The following is a 17,450-nucleotide window of genomic DNA, read 5'->3' as shown; positions in this document are numbered from 1 at the left end:
GGGCCCGCTCACGTCCTTGATCCTGAAACAATGATCTTAGGGCGACCTCTAGTGGAAGAGACAGTCTTCACACATGTCAACGAAACATTACTTCTGATCTGAAGCCTACACCCATTTGTCTCCTAAATGTTATGCTTTTTGGTGTAGGCATGTCTGCTCTCACAGAGTGTAAAGAATCAGGCATTCAGTCACAGATGATCATTAAAAGCTCTATTTCTTGCGTTGTCTTGGTAACGTACTGAACAACCGTGAGTCACAGACTCAGCAGACTTTCCCCTTGGCCCGGCATCGCTGCCATTCCTCAGACTGGGCAGACGACTTTCTTAGTTTCTTTTCTGGAACGCTCGTGTCAGTGCTGAGGAGGGAGTGACAAGCAAACAGGAACTGGTTGTGCGGAGACTGGGCTCACACACACACACACCACTGAATAAACCAAACAAGGCTGGTGAGGATCACAAGCTACGTTTTTTTTATTTCTCCACATGGACGCAACAAATCTCCAGGTAGGTCGAATAATAACACGGTTCGCTGAAACCGGAAACCTGCCTGTTTGTTGATTATTGATGCGGGTGTCACAAGTTTGGTGACGTGTGGGAACAACAACACAGCATGTGTATGACCTTATTGTTTGCTGTTGTGCTGTACGTTTGTTGAATTTAAGCAGTGCAGATGCAGTCTGAGTCTACTGACGATGACTGTGTTGGTATGTTTATGTTTCTGTGTCTGTCAACTGAACTTCATCACTGACCTAAAACAGCGAATGACATCAATCGGAATCAGATTGCCAGGTGAAGTTTCCACAGTGTTGTAACAACACTGTACACATACTTCGTTACTGTACCTAAGTACTTTGTTATTAATATTTCTAGCAAATTGAACTAATTTCCTGTAACTATCTTCCTTACTACCAAACAAAACCAAAAGAAGAAGAGTTGGTAATGGTCTGTATTTATATAGAGCTTTTCTAGTCTTGATGCTTTTACACTATAGTTCTGCCATTCACACATCTTTTCATTCATATGCTGCAACATGGAAGTGTCTTGCTCAAGGACACATACATATATATTATATATATATATATAGAAAGACTTTCCAGCAGAAAGACTTTCCAGTTGAAACACAGCTCACCCTACCATGTACCAAGTACAGTAATTGTCATATACTTATAATATATAGAATAATAAGAAGAATTTTACTTAGGTAATATTGTTTTTTTTTTTTTGTTTTTGTTTTTTTTTAATGACTTCAACTTCTACCAAAGTAATTTTCTGGTAAGATACTTGTAAAGTATCCCTTATAGGTACTTTATAAAAGACTGAGTTTACACATTACTAGGATTTTGTCAGTGGTGCACATACATGTATAGTATAAGAAGAGAGTGCCCTGATTCCGTGTTAGTATGTGAAAATATTCATTTACTGTTTGTTTTTTTTTGTTGTTGTTGTTTTTTAAAGGGGGTTGTGTTTGTGTTTTATATGTCATATATATATAGCAGGGTAAGACCCGGGTTCCCTGGGTTCAATCCCCGGTTTGAACAAGGTCCTTTCTGCAAGGAGTTTGCACGTTCTCCCTGTGTGTGCATGGGTTTTCTCAGTGTTCTCCAGCTTTCTCCCATAGTCCAAAAACATGCAGATTTGGGGATTAGGTGAAATGGTCACTCTAAATTGACCGTAGGTGTGAGAGTGTGAGTGGATGGTTGTTTGTCTCTATGTGTGGCCTTGTGATGGACTGGCAAACTGTCCAGAGTGTACCCCGCCTATCGCCCTATGTCAGGTGAGATAGGCACAGCACCCCCCGCGACCCTCCGAGAGGATAAAGCGGTAGATAATGGATGTATGATGGATTGATGGATAAAGCAGGGTTCTCTTGATATGGCAGATCCCCACCCATAATATGTGGCATTATTCTTTAATTATATAATAATGATTCATTACATGCTGTTGCAGAAAGCCATTGCGGTAGCCCAGAAGGCCTCGCAGGAGGATGAGGCTGGGAACTATGAGGAGGCCATTCGCTCCTACCAACATGCAGTCAAGTACTTTCTACATATTGTTAAACGTGAGTCAGAATGTCAACATTGATCATGTTGATGGTTGTCTGTATGTTTGTGTTTACTAATTTGGGACCTTTTCTGGTATATAACACTAACCTTTTTAGGATCAGTAGTCCTCATATGGACCAAAGCCTGGTCCAAATTTGGCAAAAATACAACACATTTTTGAGATGTAGTAAAGATGTGAACCATTTACATGCATATAAAAAAATCGGATTTTAGTCAGACTAAGACAATAATTTGGTTTTCTTAATGTCATGTAAACACGTTAGTCTAACTAACATAACTGGATAATGTGATTCATAGTCGGATTACTCCAGCATGTATATGCTTAGTGGGACTGGACTCAGACTTTGTGTTCTGCGCATGCACCAACATTTCCTTCCAGCCTTTGACACGGAAGTAAAACGAGACGACGTATAAACTGCAGTGCTGCGGCGTTGTCTTTCTTCAGACAACACAGCGACCACAAGAGCCATGCTCCATCTAATTTTTATTCCGTTTAACATGTACAGCAAGTATGAAACATGCAGAACCACAGCACGATCCAGCTCACTGGTTGTTTTTCTGTGACATAAAGGTCAACAAGGAACTGATTAAATAAATATCGTGTTCTACTAAACATAGTGAGTGATGGTGTGAGAAGCCATATCAAGAAGGCACAGTGTTTTGGTAATTACTCAGAAGTCCACAGAGCGCAGTAGAAATTCCACACTGGAGTTTGAACTGGGTCGTGTCAAGGTTTGGGAGAAGGTTTTATTAAGCTCTCCAAATGAATGTACATAGGTGCACAAGCCTGTGTGCGTGCGTGTGTGCGTGCATGTGTGTGTGCGTGTGTGTGTGTGTGTGTGTGCTCGTGCGTGCATGTGCGTGTGTGTGTGTGTGTGTGTTTACTTGTAAAATGTTATTAACTAAAATACGTAACACTCAATGACGATTAATTGAATGCTCTCCTTTCCATCATCAGGTGAACCACAGGGTAAAGATGGCAACCAGAAGATCAGAGATAAATGTAAACAGTACCTGGACAGAGTGGAAGAACTTCAGGAGTACCTCGTGAATAAAGAGGTTCTTACAAAATTACACTTTGTTTCAGGAATATACACAGGGTGTCAGATTTGTGGCTAACGAAAAGTCTCCTGAGATTTATTTTGGGTAAACCCATTGACTGCAGTGTACGTATGTGAGAGGTAAAGGGTATTAGCTATGGATAAAACAAAAAAAAAAGCCACATCAACAGCAAACAAAAATAAAAGTAATATATAAATAGATTTTTTTTTTTAATGAGGAAAAAGGTGGTACACATAAGAGTTCCATAGTCTGTGCTGTATATGTTTGGAATCAAAATTAGTTAGCATTTGTCTTCCAGGTGATGCATGCCTAAAAATATGATATGTGGCTCCAAGTATTTTTGGTTTAATAACACTTTTGGGTTGGCGTTTTATTGGGGAGGCTTGTATATTAACGTTGTCATTAGGTAAGTGTAGGGTTTGAGCCGAATCAGTTTCTGGCAGACAAATTATTTTTGGCACGACACCAAAGGCAAGCCACTTGTACGTCTTGACGTCATTACATTCCGTGTACGCCAGTATCGACTTTTCAATGCGGAAGTTTCCTCCTTGCTGTGACTCGGTAGCGATCCAGGAAACGAAAACAAGTCTGAAAAAGATCGATATTCCAGTTAATTTGCAATTGTGAGGCTAAACTTCATAGCAGGATAAAGAAGAGTTGTTTAACCGCGGCGGTGTAACATTCCTTTGGATTATTGGACAGAGTGATCGGCCCTTATGGCTACCAACAATAATTTACAGGTAAGTTGAAGAACCACCACGGAGCTAAACACACTGCGTAAATGCGGTATCAAAGTTGTCAACGTCTTGAAATAAACCGGCAAAAGTGCTCTTGTTTGTGTTGACTAAAAGTGTGAGCTGCTTGTGTTAGGTAGTGTTCGTTTATTATGCTTCTGGTAGTTTTACACGCAAGTTAGCATTAGCATGCTAACTAGCATGCTAGCTAGCGCAGCCAACATGACATAAATCCCGTGTTTAACTTTGCAGTAACTAACAGATCGACAAAAACTAATGCTACGAGTAGTGCGCAATGTGTATGGTTTATTTGGTTACAGTATGTGCCGAAAGGTGGCAGGTATTTTCTACTGACTACGTAGAGTCTGCTAATGAGATTACTATTGCTAAGTGAGTGATTTTATTTGGCCTTTAAAAACAGCAAACTCAGAACGCAGAACTGTTCAGGTGATATGGTTGTGCTTATTTACAGTATTTTTTTTTAAATTATTTTATTATTAGTGTTAGACATTCCTGACTCTAGTGTGTGACATCAACCAAAACCAGCGCCTGAGTGATGTCATGGCGTTTAATAATATCATTACATAATAAAGTACAGTACATAAAGGCCATTTGTAAAGCGACATGGCACCTACTAATTTTCTTTTACATATTTGTACTTGCATATCTTCATGTAGACACTTAATTATGACAAATGTATGTGGGTTACACGTTTTTTTTTTAAATGTCTAAGTCTATTTCTTCAATTACTTAGTTTGTATGTTAATATTATGTTTACGTCAATTTAGTTCAGTTATGTTACTTCAGTGACTATAAGCCACTAATAAAATCTAATGGTGTTTGAGTCATGCTATACTGTGTATCATTTATTATGTGACATATCAAATGGAGGGGAAAATAACACACACCATCCAAATATACTACTCAGAATAAATTGGCATCATATAAGGACATCAGCTGATCTTATATATGAATATTGGCATCTGCCATAGAAAAATGTATATTGGTAAACCTTTAGTTACTTGTAATATTAGTTCATGTTTTTTCTGTGTTATTGACCTTTCTTTGCCAGTGCCAGACTGGACACCTGCCAATGTAGCTGAAGTTGTTCTTTCCGTTTTCTTTCAGAAAGCAATTGATCTTGCCAGCAAGGCGGCTCAGGAGGATAAAGCTCAGAACTTTGAGGAGGCACTGCGTCTCTACCAGGCTGCTGTTCAGTACTTCCTACACGTGGTGAAATGTAAGACATAAATAAGACGACACATTGGCATTACATACAGTATGTTGTTTTTTTCTATCTGATATCTGTCTATTCTATCTGAATAATTACAGGGCCTTTATCGACAATCATGAATAGACAATTATGGTAGCGGCAGAAATAACCAGATAAAACACAGAGAGAGCACACATCTTTAACATGACCACTCAGTTTCCAACGTTGTCAATCCAGTCCTCCCCATGTTAACAATCCTTTTTCAAATGAAAAATCCTGAATCTAGATCAGTGTTCAGATCACTGCGACAATCTAATAATATGACTGACAAACATGGCTAAAAATTAACCTTTTCTCCTTTGTGCTTTTGTTCCCCACAGATGAAGCTCAAGGAGATAAAGCTAAACAAAGCATCCGGGCAAAATGTGCTGAATACTTGGACAGAGCAGAGAAGTTGAAGGAGTATCTAAAGAAGAAAGAGAAAGCTCCTCCTGCTAAGCCTGTCAAAGAGTCACAGTCAGATGATAAAGGGTGTGTTTATGGGTGGGGCAGTGGGGTATGTCTGCTCATGTCATGCCATTTAAAGCCGGGTTAAAATGTCCACATTGTCCAACCATGTGTAGGCAATACAAGCATGTTTAACGATGGTGTGTTTGTGAGTCTAGGAATGAAAGTGATGAAGGTGATGATCCAGAGAAAAAGAAGTTCCAAAATCAGCTCTCAGGTTTGTGATATTTTATGCTGTGATAATTATGCTATCAAATGTTATGTGGGCTTTGCATATTTATGAATTGTAACTTACAAGCAATGTACTTTGTTTTTTAGGTGCAATTGTCATGGAGAAACCAAATATCAAATGGAATGATGTTGCTGGTTTAGAAGGAGCCAAGGAGGCCTTGAAAGAAGCTGTTATTCTTCCTATCAAATTCCCACACCTTTTCACAGGTATTTAATGTTAGTTAATAGGAAGATCACCTCTCTACTTTGTTCTAGAATGATACATCTACACTTACTTGCCACTTTATTAGGTACACATGACACCTAATTAAGTGGCAGGGGTGGTTCTGAGCAACAGCATTGTGGTCTTTGTGCTGTAGCACATCAGTATCAAGGTTTGATGTGTTGTGTGTTCAGAGGTGGTCTGCACACCTGTGATGATTGGTTACTTGTCACAAGTTTCTATAATTTCTTTGGCATCATCAATACATTTTTCCACCAGAGGCTTGCTGGTTATTTTCTCTCTTTTTTAACCATTCTCTGTAAACCGCACTGATGGTTGTGTGTGAAAAGGGTAGATTAGCAGTTTCTGAAATTCTCAGACCGGCTTCTCTGGCACCATCAACCCGTGCCAAGTAATTTAAATCACATTTCTTTCATTTTGTGATGCTCGGTCTGTTTTAGCAGGTTGTCTTGACCATGCCTAAATGTATGGAGTTGATGGTTCTTTGTTGATACTAAATTAGTATAGGCTGAAGTTATTAAGTTGTTAAGTTGTGCTTCAATAACAGGAAAGAGAACTCCATGGAGGGGGATCTTGCTCTTTGGACCTCCAGGTACAGGAAAGTCCTATCTAGCTAAGGCTGTGGCCACAGAGGCAAACAACTCAACATTCTTCTCCATCTCCTCATCTGACCTTGTCTCCAAATGGCTGGGAGAGAGTGAAAAGTGAGTAATTTCATCAGCAATCCACATGCGTGTTTAAGTTAAAAATACATTTAAAAAAAAGAAGCTACATCCAGCTGCACACTCCGATTTCTTGTCTTGAAAGTTTTCTTTCTTTTTCTCAGATTGGTCAAGAACCTTTTTAGTCTTGCAAGGGAGCACAAGCCTTCCATCATCTTCATTGATGAGATTGACTCTCTTTGCGGCTCAAGAAGTGAGAACGAGAGTGAGGCTGCTCGTCGTATTAAGACAGAATTCCTGGTTCAGATGCAGGGTGAGTGTGAAAATAAGTAGTAACTGCTAAATATTGTCATGTGTCACATTGCTTTTTCTTTTTAGAATAGCCTCCTTGCCTATAAGACAGACTTTATGTAAAACATAGCAGAAGCCCCACAGTGGGTGTGCAGCAGATCATTGCTGCTGGTAGTGTAATACATTTTTTTTTTATTTGTTATTGTCATTAAACAGGTGTGGGGAATGACAATGAGGGAGTGCTGGTACTTGGGGCAACAAACATCCCATGGACTCTAGACTCAGCCATCAGAAGAAGGTTGATAACTTTTTTATTAATTAAAAGTGATTATGAACCATGTGGCCCTTCAAGAGTACGCTGACTGTCCATGAATAATGCTTTGTTTCAGATTTGAGAAAAGGATCTACATCCCTCTGCCTGAGGAGCACGCCCGCTCTTTCATGTTCAAACTCCACCTGGGATCAACTCCTAACAGCCTCAATGAATCTGACTTTGTCACTCTGGGCAAGAAGACTGATGGATATTCAGGAGCAGATATAAGTGTCATTGTCAGAGACGCTCTAATGCAGCCAGTTCGAAAGGTCCAGTCAGCAACCCACTTCAAACGGGTATGTCTTTTATATCACAGTTTATTCTGTACGTCAGTGTAATGTCTTATTATAGCTATATTTTTTGTTATAAATAAGGCACGAGGTCCATCCAGAGATGACCCTAAAATGATCATAGAGGACCTTTTGACTCCATGCTCACCTGGTGATCCCAATGCAGTTGAAATGACATGGATGGAGGTTCCCAGCGACAAACTATTGGAGCCTGTAGTTTGCACGGTCAGTGTATTAAAATACTAAATGGTAATAAAAATGCATGTCAGAACCCGTACTTAAAATACCATTTCGTATTTGTTCCTCTTTTCAGTCTGACATGCTGAGGTCTCTGTCCAACACAAAGCCAACAGTCAACGATCAAGATCTGGACAAACTGAAAAAATTCACAGATGACTTTGGACAGGAAGGCTAGGCAAGATGAATCGGTCAAATTGAACCAAAGCAAAAGAAGTGTGATTGTTTCTCTTTACTGTCCTTGTCGTTTTTGTTTGTTTCTCTGTTTCAGCCATTCATTAGATTTGGTTGTGCATCATAAATGGGCAAGAATACTCTCTTCTGCCACTCTGATAACCACACTAAAGTTGGAAGGTGTACTTTTATTTGATATTCACTCGTGTCCAAAGAAGATTAAAGGCTTCCCATCTGCAACTGTCCTGATTAAAAAAATCAATGCCACAGACTCTAGAGGGTTGTTGACTCAAGACGTAAGGTGTTGATGAGCTGAATACTACGCAGACTATGGAAACCAACTGAAGATGATATACACAACAGTTACTGCAAATGAGATTTTAAGTGAGGACTAGTTATTTCATACTTAATTTTTAGTCAATTCATCTCACCAGGCTAATAATTACCCCTTATATATTCTCTCTTGTAGTAAGAAAAACAAGCATTTTACTGTGTATACTGTACTTTGGAATATATACCTTGGAGTGGGGATGTGAACTGGGGAAGCATTAGTTCACAGGATTTGTGTCGGTGAAATATCATTATCATCACAAGGTGGCAGACATTGCAGAGTTTGAGACAGAGATACTCAGCATTAGCCCCAGTGGCAATTTTGGTTCCATGGTTCACCAATCGTGCCGTATCAGAATTATTTTCCCTTTTTATTTTTTGAAAGACTTGTTAGCTTTGTCCCTCAGCTCATGTTTATTCTCACAACCCACAGGCTGATTATTCTTCATAGATACTGCAAAAAAAAACTAAGCCTTACACTAAAAACAAATTACACAGCAAAATTTGGTCAAACAATCTTGATTTGGTGAAGCTGGACACAGGTGGTTCAGGTTAAACTTGTACACTTAACAACATTGGAATGCATCGCCCTGCGTGGAGTATGTGTAGCCATAAGTGTCGGTGTGTACCATGTGCCTTCGAGAAATGCAGCATAATCCTTTTTTACAGGATTATTTCTAAATTGTCAAACTGCATAAACGAGTGATTTGTCATTACAGCTAAGTAGAATACTTGCACATTTCATTTAAGCTCTTTTAGAGATCGTACTTACTAAACGCTGAAGGTGTGCAAACTGTCTCTTTTGAGTTTTGATGGGAAATGTCTTTTATCTCACTGTTAATGTCTATACATGTACCCAACTCTTCAGACTTTATTTTATGAAGACGTCAACCCATGCATAAGATTTTCTGTTTTTCATTTCCAACATGTAAATAAAGGTTATAGCTATATCAGGAACAGTTTTTTACTTTTTGTAAGGGGGAAAAAACAACTTATTTCATATTTAAGTTTTTCAGTAGTGGTGTAGGATTGTTAATAAAGGTTGCACACTTTATTTTTATACTTATTTATATTCTCTTACCAATTGACAAACCTGTTTTTTAAATATTTATTAACGTTTTTTAGGTAGTTCAATGTACCAAACAAATAGTCTTCTAATCAAACAGAGAGGTAAAACAACATAATAACTAAGGTTATTAATGCAGAATGAATCTGTTCAGCGTTACGAAGGCATTGAACAAATCCAATTTAAAAATGAAACTGAGGGGAAAAAGTATAATGGATAAATCCATTTTGACAGGATCCTTGTATAACGGTTATGTCGACCAGCAGCTCCTGTTGGCCTGTAAGCTAAAAATGCTGACTTTTCTCTTGGACTTTGGCACAGAAGATTGGGCAGTTTACAACATTCATTTTCCAGTCAGAATAGTCCAAAAGTGAGATAAAGCAGCAAACACAAGACATCGAAGACTTGACAGACACTTTGTCAAGTGAGACTTCAGTCAAGCTAACCCACGCTACCACGAGATCTGTCATTTTTGTGTCAAAAGTTGTGAAGGCAGCTCTATTTTAGCGCTACTGTAAAATTAAAAGGGAGCACATTTCAGTGGATTCTTGTTCATGTCAACTTTTAAGCTATTTTACATTATTATATCAAAATGGAGATTAATACTCCTTAGTGTTTAAAACTAGTTATTGTTTTAGGTGTAAGACTTCTTAAAAGGTGAAAAACATTTAATATATAAATTAATATTTGAGAAAATGAAAATGAAAAAAGTCAGTTAATCTGTTTTTATAAGTCAGTTTTTATAGCTAATTGACGGTCAACTGCTTGAAACCGCCCCGACACGGATACGACGAATGAGAAAGCAGTGCGTTGCATTCTGGTAGTTGTAGTTCATACCCAACCAATGTGATGGCGCAATAGCAGAGATGCTCTCTTGTTAAGGACTACAAGTACCGAATGCAACCACACGGCGTCCGTTCACAGTGCACAGTTGTATTTGTTTTGGTTTATGCAGACTGCGTTTTTGTCACGGGGGCCAAGGTCCATCCCGGTACTTTGGCTTCGAACCTGACTGTTCACTTCTTTGAACCAGCGCCAGTCCTTCCATCAACTCCTCCTCCGACTTTTGCGTTTCCCCACCCCCTTTTCCAGGGCCGCCACCTGCTTTTGGGGCTGTTATCGCACGGTAGAAGCTGGCCTGCTAGTTAGCAAATAAGCTAACGACTGCCAGATTTCACCCATGTCCTCTGAGGAAGGGTTGATCTCCACGATCGCGGATTGGCTTTTCATAAATTCCTGGTGGCTCCTTCTGCCGTTCATCATGCTTCTGGTAGTCGCTGCATTCATCGTTGCCTTTGTGTTGCTGTTATACATGATATCGCCTCTCATCAGCCCCAAACCCCTGAAACTGAACGGGGCCCACGTCGTGGTAAGTACACCGGAGAGCTAGCATCTCTCTGCACGGGAGCTAACATTCACTTCACAGTGGGGAAACTCAGAAGCTACCTTTTAGACTAAACAACACCAGAGTTAATGCTCTGTATGCCTGCTGGGGCTGTATAACCATTATAACATTTAATAGCTTGTCTACTAATGTGACGTCATTTGTCTCAGTAATAATAAAGGTGTTGATGTTTTCTCCCTCACTGTATCTTCTGTGCCTGTCACAGCACTCTTTACACGCCTCCTTCCACAGTGAGAGGTGTATATTGCATATTATGCAAAAATCTTGTGATCAAAAAATTATAATTGACCTTTATATTTTGTTTTTCATTATTTATTATTGGTCATTCTGCTGATATTTTGTCGACATCTGTTTGCTGCTATAACAAGTGAATTTTTGTGATCAAGAAAGTTACATTTAATCTAACCAAAGATCTAATATTAGAAATGACCACTGAGGACAGGAAGAATATCACTTTGTGTATCTGAAATTTTAATTTAGATGAGGAAGAATTACATTACAGATGTTTTATTGCCTATCCAGACTAGATGAAGTTGACACAGTCCATTAGTAGCTACTTACTGATTTACAACAAAAATTAAAATAAAATGCATAGTGCATCATTTATCACAGTTAACTGTCGGGTTTGAACAGTGACCTAACCATACAGCGATGAAAAATACATATGTGTTTTAGTTTTTGAGTCTGGGGATTGTCTGGAGAATATTGTGTGAAGTGGATCTGTTAAAATATGAATTTATTTCCTGTCCATTGCATATACTCACAATGTGGTATGCATTGTTCTTTATCATATATAATAGGGCTGGTGCATGTTCTTAATCATGCGGTATGCAATAACATTTAATATTGTGATGATGATGATGATATGACTTGTGATAAGTAATCAAATACTTAGGTAAGTATACAGTGTAGATGTATTTCTATTTTGGGTTGGCTGCTAACATAGAGTAGCCTACACAGACACTGGGGGGAAAGCATTCATAATTTCCATTTCAACAGAATCTATAATGTATTTATTTCGCAAGTTAACAAAGAGCATTTGAAAACAGTTCACCTAGATAAAACGGCTCATTTCATGCTCCTCAGATAAAAGCGCTCTAGAAATGTAATGAATAATAATAATAATAATAATAATAGCAATTTACATTTTGCTTTGTAATTTTGCTTAGTAACTAGAGACATTACGTGTAACATAGCAAACTGCTGGCATTTTTATCCCTGAAGTTGAACATACGTCTGTATAGCAGTCTAACCAAAGCTATGTGTAATTGTCCAGTCTGCTGTTCTGCTCATTTCATTATGCAGATATGGTAACAGCCTATGGTAGATGTGGCATATGTAGATGTAAAATATAATGGAATGTTTTAGAAGATGAATGTTCACAAAAATCCAACAGACAAAACATAGATAAAAAAAGATTTTAAAAAACAGGCGACTGTAACATTTATCTATTTTAAGATGCTTTCCTTGCTGCACCACCCATAATGTTGATTTTATTAGTCCTTTGATGAATGATCCTCTCACCTTTTCTTTAATTTGTAGGTGACAGGAGGCTCCAGTGGGATTGGGAAATGCATTGCAATGGAGTGTTACAGACAAGGTGCATTCATCACGTTGGTGGCACGAGATGAGGTGAGCACAAAACTCTGTCAAAACCTGGTGAGACTAATTCTCCAGGGAAACTGGTTCTGTATCAAGTTTAGGGATGTGCTCAACTCCTTTGCTTAGTGTGCTCTATTTTTAATTTAACACGTTTGTTTCCCCTTCAGGCCAAATTACTTCAAGCTAAGAAAGAGGTGGAGAAATTTGCCATCAATGACAAGCAGGTTTGGATTTAGTTTGTTTTCCTTTTTTATTAAAAACAAAGACTGTTTAAATGTTTGGAAAGGATAATGCCGCTTTGTATTAAATCCAAAAAGATCATGTAATATTTTCTGTGTTCAGGTGGTGCTCTGTATATCAGTGGATGTCTCCAGTGATTATAATCAAGTGGAAAGTGTGATAAAACAGGTAATGTTACCCTCGCCATCACAGTGGAACATCTCAGACGTATTTAATAATGCAGGGCTGAAGGGCTGAGGTGGAGTTTTTCCTTTCATGCAGGCTCAAGAGAAGCTGGGACCTGTTGATATGCTTGTGAACTGTGCCGGAACGTCCATTTCTGGGAAGTTTGACGAAATGGAGGTGGACCGCTTTAAAGTAAGTGCCTACGCATAACACCAAGGCCACCCACGTTATAAAGACGAATCGTGCTTAAGATCGACGTAATGATTGAAGACCACAGATGAGTTTGCATTATTTTATGTGAAAACTTTGGCCATTTTTCCCAAAAGAAACTGATGGAGGTGAACTACCTGGGCAGCGTTTACCCGACACGGGCTGTCATCACCACCATGAAGGAGCGAAGAATGGGTCGCATCATGTTTGTGTCCTCCCAGGCAGGTCAGATTGGCCTGTTTGGATATACAGCTTACTCCCCATCTAAGTTTGCCCTGCGTGGCTTAGCAGAGTCGCTTCAGATGGAGGTGAGTTTTGCCTTCTCATGTCTCATTATCCTTTAGCACAGGTTTTCATGTGTATATCTTAGAAATTCACTGCAGCCGAAGTGGAATTTTCAGGTTTGTGTTATGTGTCTGATAGTTTATTATTACTATTACTATTGTTATTATTATTATTATTATTATTGACTGTTGGGATTTCTAATATACCATAACCTTATTTAATTTCCTCTATTTAAGTGAGTTTTTTTTTTTTATCAATAAGGTCAAAAGCTAGCACATGATAGAGAGTTTTACTGTTTTTCTACTCCAGATAAAGCCCTACAATATCTATGTGACTGTGGCGTACCCACCTGACACCGACACTCCAGGACTGACTGAGGAAAATAAGACAAAGGTTAATAACTCTTCAACACAATTATCAGTAACAGCATTTTTACTTCCCATGTAACGTCTCCTTTTTTTGTTCCCTGTTTTGTTCTCTCAAAGCCTCTAGAGACCAAATTAATCTCTGAAACGTCTGGAGTGTGTCAACCAGACCAAGTAGCCAAAGTTATTGTGCGAGATGCAGTGGTAAGCAATTCAGTTCAATCACTGCTGTGCTGCGTGTACTGTTTTTTGTTGTTGTTGAAATGTATTTATTGGAAACATGTTGGTGTATCTGCTTGTGTACATCCTTTTTTTTTATTAAAGTGTGGCTTTTTTTGGCCAAAGCACATACTGTTAAAAAAGTATATAAACGGGTGGTAATACAGAATCATAATAATGAAAATAAGAAAATCAAAGATAACCTTTCTCAGAGAAGAGTGCTTAGCCACAATTCATAACAATCGTATGTCCGTTATAGAACAGGGTTTACATCACTCAATGATAATTACTCCTTGTCATTATCTACTAAATTCGGGTTGAATGGTCCCCATATTTTCTCAAACGCTACCTTCTCAAAAGGAAAGTTGTTAATGGTATTAGTTTCAACCAGCATGCAAAAGTTGAAGTACTGGTGTGTTACCAGAATAATTAAATAGTTGTTATAGCATATAGGAGACACATTATTGTGCTTTCTTTCCTAGTGTAGAGGCCAATAATTAAATAACTAAAGATATTCTAGGCTGCTTGTTCTATTAAACAACCAAGTAAATCATTTTTGGTGTCCTTTTTTTCGTTGTTTTTGCAGCAGGGGAATTTCAACAGCTCAGTTGGACCTGATGGTTACATGCTGTCAGCCCTCACTTGTGGAATGTCACCTGTCACCTCTATCACAGAAGGTCTCCAGCAGGTACAGGAACACGAATGACACTGTGACTGTGAATTAAGTGAGCTACAGGTCTCTAACCTCAGGTTATCTTCTGTTCAGATCGTTACGATGGGATTATTCAGGACCATCGCCCTCTTCTACCTGGGGAGTTTCGATAGCATTGTGCGCCGCTGCATGATTCAGAGGGAGCAGTTAAAAGCAGCTGACAAGAGGGACTAACGGCAGCCTTACCTTTGTCAAAAGCCCAGTTCCTGTCCTCCTCCTGGTTCTCCTCCACAGCCCCTATCCCTTCCCTTCATCCAGCTGTACAAGTGCACAACCGTAGGTGGGAAATAGGCTAAGCTTTGAGTGCATACCTGATGGGATGAAAGAAAATGGTAGATGATTACTCTTTGCTTGCCCTCAGTAGACTTCACAGCCATTTCAAATTGTCTGTCTTCTCAGAGCATTCCAGTGACTTTTCAGTTTGTGTGTCCACCTGCTTCTTTTGTCGGAGCAGCCTTACATTTTGTGGAATGAGGGCAGCCTAAACATCCCACAGCCTGTCTTTTGAAGTAGGTAGACTTTGTGAGCAACCTAAACGTTTGATATCGGGCCACCCTGCCTCTTCTCGCACAGTGTTAATCTTCCCCTCACCGAGAGGAATAGCAGCAGCGTCTCACCATTTGTGCCAAATATGGCTTGAAAATCCCTCCCACCACGAGTTATGGAAATCAGAATGGTAACGTTTCACGTTTTTTTTTTTTCCATATTGTTGCATGTTATTACAAACTGGGTGACACCTTGTAAGAATTTTTTTTTCTTTACTAGAATCTCTCTCCTTCTTGACCCTCGTTTTTGTACCACAAGTCTTTGCAGGCAAAGCACCTTCCTTTACCACTGTTTGAAACCAGTTGTAACCAGTAGCGTTTTGTGTCTGCTGTGGGGTGTTTTGCTTTTGTTGCATCTGAAACAAACTGTACTCCTGATATCAGAGAGCCAGAGAGGATGTGGTGTTTCTTTTCTTTTCTTTTTTAAAATCAATGCAAATATATACAGTTCTCTCCAAAAAAAACAAAAAAACATTCAAGAATTTTACAGTTTTGGGTGAATCATTTCCATGATGGTGTGTGTTGATATTTGCTGTGACTGAGCCACCCACCCCCGACCCCCCCAGGGAGAGAAAAGCCATTCAATTATATTGTCTCGGGAATAAATGCACCAAATTATTTTTTGCTTATTTCCAGCTTATTTCGTTGGGAAAAGAAACAGGTACTATGTGAGCTGAAGCCATGACAATGAAAATGAGAGGGGGGGACTTAAGTTCAGGTGATTTTTCACCTGTGTAAAGGAAACAAACAAATTTGACATACAATTTTGTGTGTCTGTGCACATTTTCAGTCACTCCCGTCAAGATCCACGTAGGATTCATTAACTGTTGGGGTGGTGAAAGTCATGACTGGGCATATGGGGGACGACTTGCTGGCTCGAGTCATGTCCCTGCCAGTCTAGAGAGGGCGCTAGAGATTTGTTTTACATAAAGGGTAATATAGTAGGGTGGCCAAGATAGAAGTGTGAGTCTTGTCCTGATTTTTGACCTGCTGTCACTCTGCCATGCACAGTTAGGACTCTGTAGCTCCCTTCCTGAATTCTGTCAAGCATTTGGAAAAAAAAAAATCACCTACTTATCATATGACCTTACATAAAGGGAGGAAAAAGTACAGCTTCAACTCTTGCAAGTCTTCCTTTGGTCTATCGTAAACGGGGAGAATGTACTTTTAATACAAAGCAAATGAATCAGAACCTAGTGATGTTGTTTTTTAAATACACCAACATCTGAATGCCAAAATGTGTTAAGACAATTTTTGTAGGTGCAATGCATTTATTTGAGATTCATTTTAATGTTGCTGCTCTGTTGATCTTTAGAGATTGTTTGTAAAAAAAAAAAAAAGTTGTGGAGCAGTGTGGGGACCCATTCTTAGCAGCCTTAAGACATGACTACTGATGAAGCTAATGCTTTAAGAATGGACCTGTCCACAGAACAATGTGGCCTAACCCACACGTGGTTCACCAGTTCATTTAATAATGTGACTTTTCCGTGTACGACATGTTTTTTTTCTGTGAATTTTGACAATTTTCAGTCTTTGTATGACAAAAAGAAGCCTTAGTGAAATCCAAGAAATGAAAGTGGGAATGGATGACTTTGTGTTTGATGATGTTCTCATTTGACATTGGTTAAAAGGCATACTGTTCTGCACTTCAGGCGTTTTCATAACTGTACATTTATTGCTTTCAGGCGTTCTCTGTTTTCCTCGAGGTAGCAACACATAGTCAATAGAACATGTAGCTCATGTAAAAGCAGTTCCGTTATAATGCCTTTTAAGCTATGCAAAGAAACATATGCTTACACTATGTTGAAACTAATATGATTTCTCCGACATGACGGTCACTCATTTCCCCAATTTAATAATTTCATCATTGCATACTGAATATTGAACATGGAAGTTATGACGCATGTTTCATTCTTCTTCTCTTTTTTTCTGGCTTTTTACTTTCATTTTTTTCCTTTCTGCCGAAAAAAACTTAACACCTTCACCTTGTGTGCCATTGAAAGATAATGTGAGTGAACGTTTCTTTGTCTTATTTTCTTACATGATAAACTAAATAAATACCTGTGAGGAAAAACAAACTCCTAGTTTTCATGCTTGGTTTTAGGAGTCAATTAATGTTTGTACGATTTAATCCCACTTGTGTCTTTATTTGATGCACAGAAAAGACAGAACTGTGCACATAATACTGGAAATGTAACATGACTTCAGACCACTCGACTCGACTCTGTCGCTCAAATATCACTCTAAATTACAGTTTGCACAAATAGAACCAGCACACTTTGTTCACCCAGAGACACTGACCTTTAA

The 17,450-nt window shown here is 38.9% G+C and overlaps 2 protein-coding genes across 3 annotated transcripts; both read left to right on the top strand.

The window, feature by feature from the left end:
- The first annotated feature begins 378 nt into the window (after positions 1 to 378).
- Positions 379 to 9,254, top strand: vps4b (vacuolar protein sorting 4 homolog B). 2 transcript variants are annotated; one of them, XM_083890083.1, is made up of 13 exons: positions 379 to 503; positions 1,947 to 2,058; positions 3,021 to 3,121; positions 4,987 to 5,098; positions 5,452 to 5,602; positions 5,737 to 5,795; positions 5,897 to 6,016; positions 6,580 to 6,736; positions 6,859 to 7,007; positions 7,202 to 7,283; positions 7,375 to 7,594; positions 7,673 to 7,813; positions 7,902 to 9,254. In XM_083890083.1, the coding sequence occupies exons 1-13, from the start codon at positions 483 to 485 to the stop codon at positions 8,001 to 8,003; spliced, it is 1,527 nt and encodes a 508-aa protein (XP_083746209.1). In that variant the 5' UTR covers positions 379 to 482; the 3' UTR covers positions 8,004 to 9,254. The 2 variants fall into 2 exon arrangements, with proteins under 2 accessions (XP_083746209.1, XP_083746210.1); XM_083890084.1 differs by lacking the exons at positions 379 to 503; positions 1,947 to 2,058; positions 3,021 to 3,121 and adding an exon at positions 3,663 to 3,864.
- A 1,142-nt stretch (positions 9,255 to 10,396) lies between these two features.
- kdsr (3-ketodihydrosphingosine reductase) lies at positions 10,397 to 17,109 on the top strand. Its single transcript, XM_083890277.1, has 10 exons — positions 10,397 to 10,764; positions 12,343 to 12,432; positions 12,570 to 12,626; positions 12,745 to 12,810; positions 12,904 to 12,999; positions 13,134 to 13,325; positions 13,612 to 13,695; positions 13,788 to 13,871; positions 14,473 to 14,574; positions 14,653 to 17,109. Exons 1-10 carry the CDS (start codon positions 10,576 to 10,578, stop codon positions 14,770 to 14,772), a joined length of 1,080 nt encoding a protein of 359 aa, XP_083746403.1. The 5' UTR covers positions 10,397 to 10,575; the 3' UTR covers positions 14,773 to 17,109.
- Positions 17,110 to 17,450: the final 341 nt, after the last annotated feature.

The sequence above is a fragment of the Microchirus variegatus genome, assembly GCF_963457635.1.
Source record: "Microchirus variegatus genome assembly, chromosome: 5".
NCBI lineage: Eukaryota > Metazoa > Chordata > Actinopteri > Pleuronectiformes > Soleidae > Microchirus > Microchirus variegatus.
Note: the sequence above shows the minus strand (reverse complement) of the source record. Positions and strands in the feature narration are given on the sequence as shown.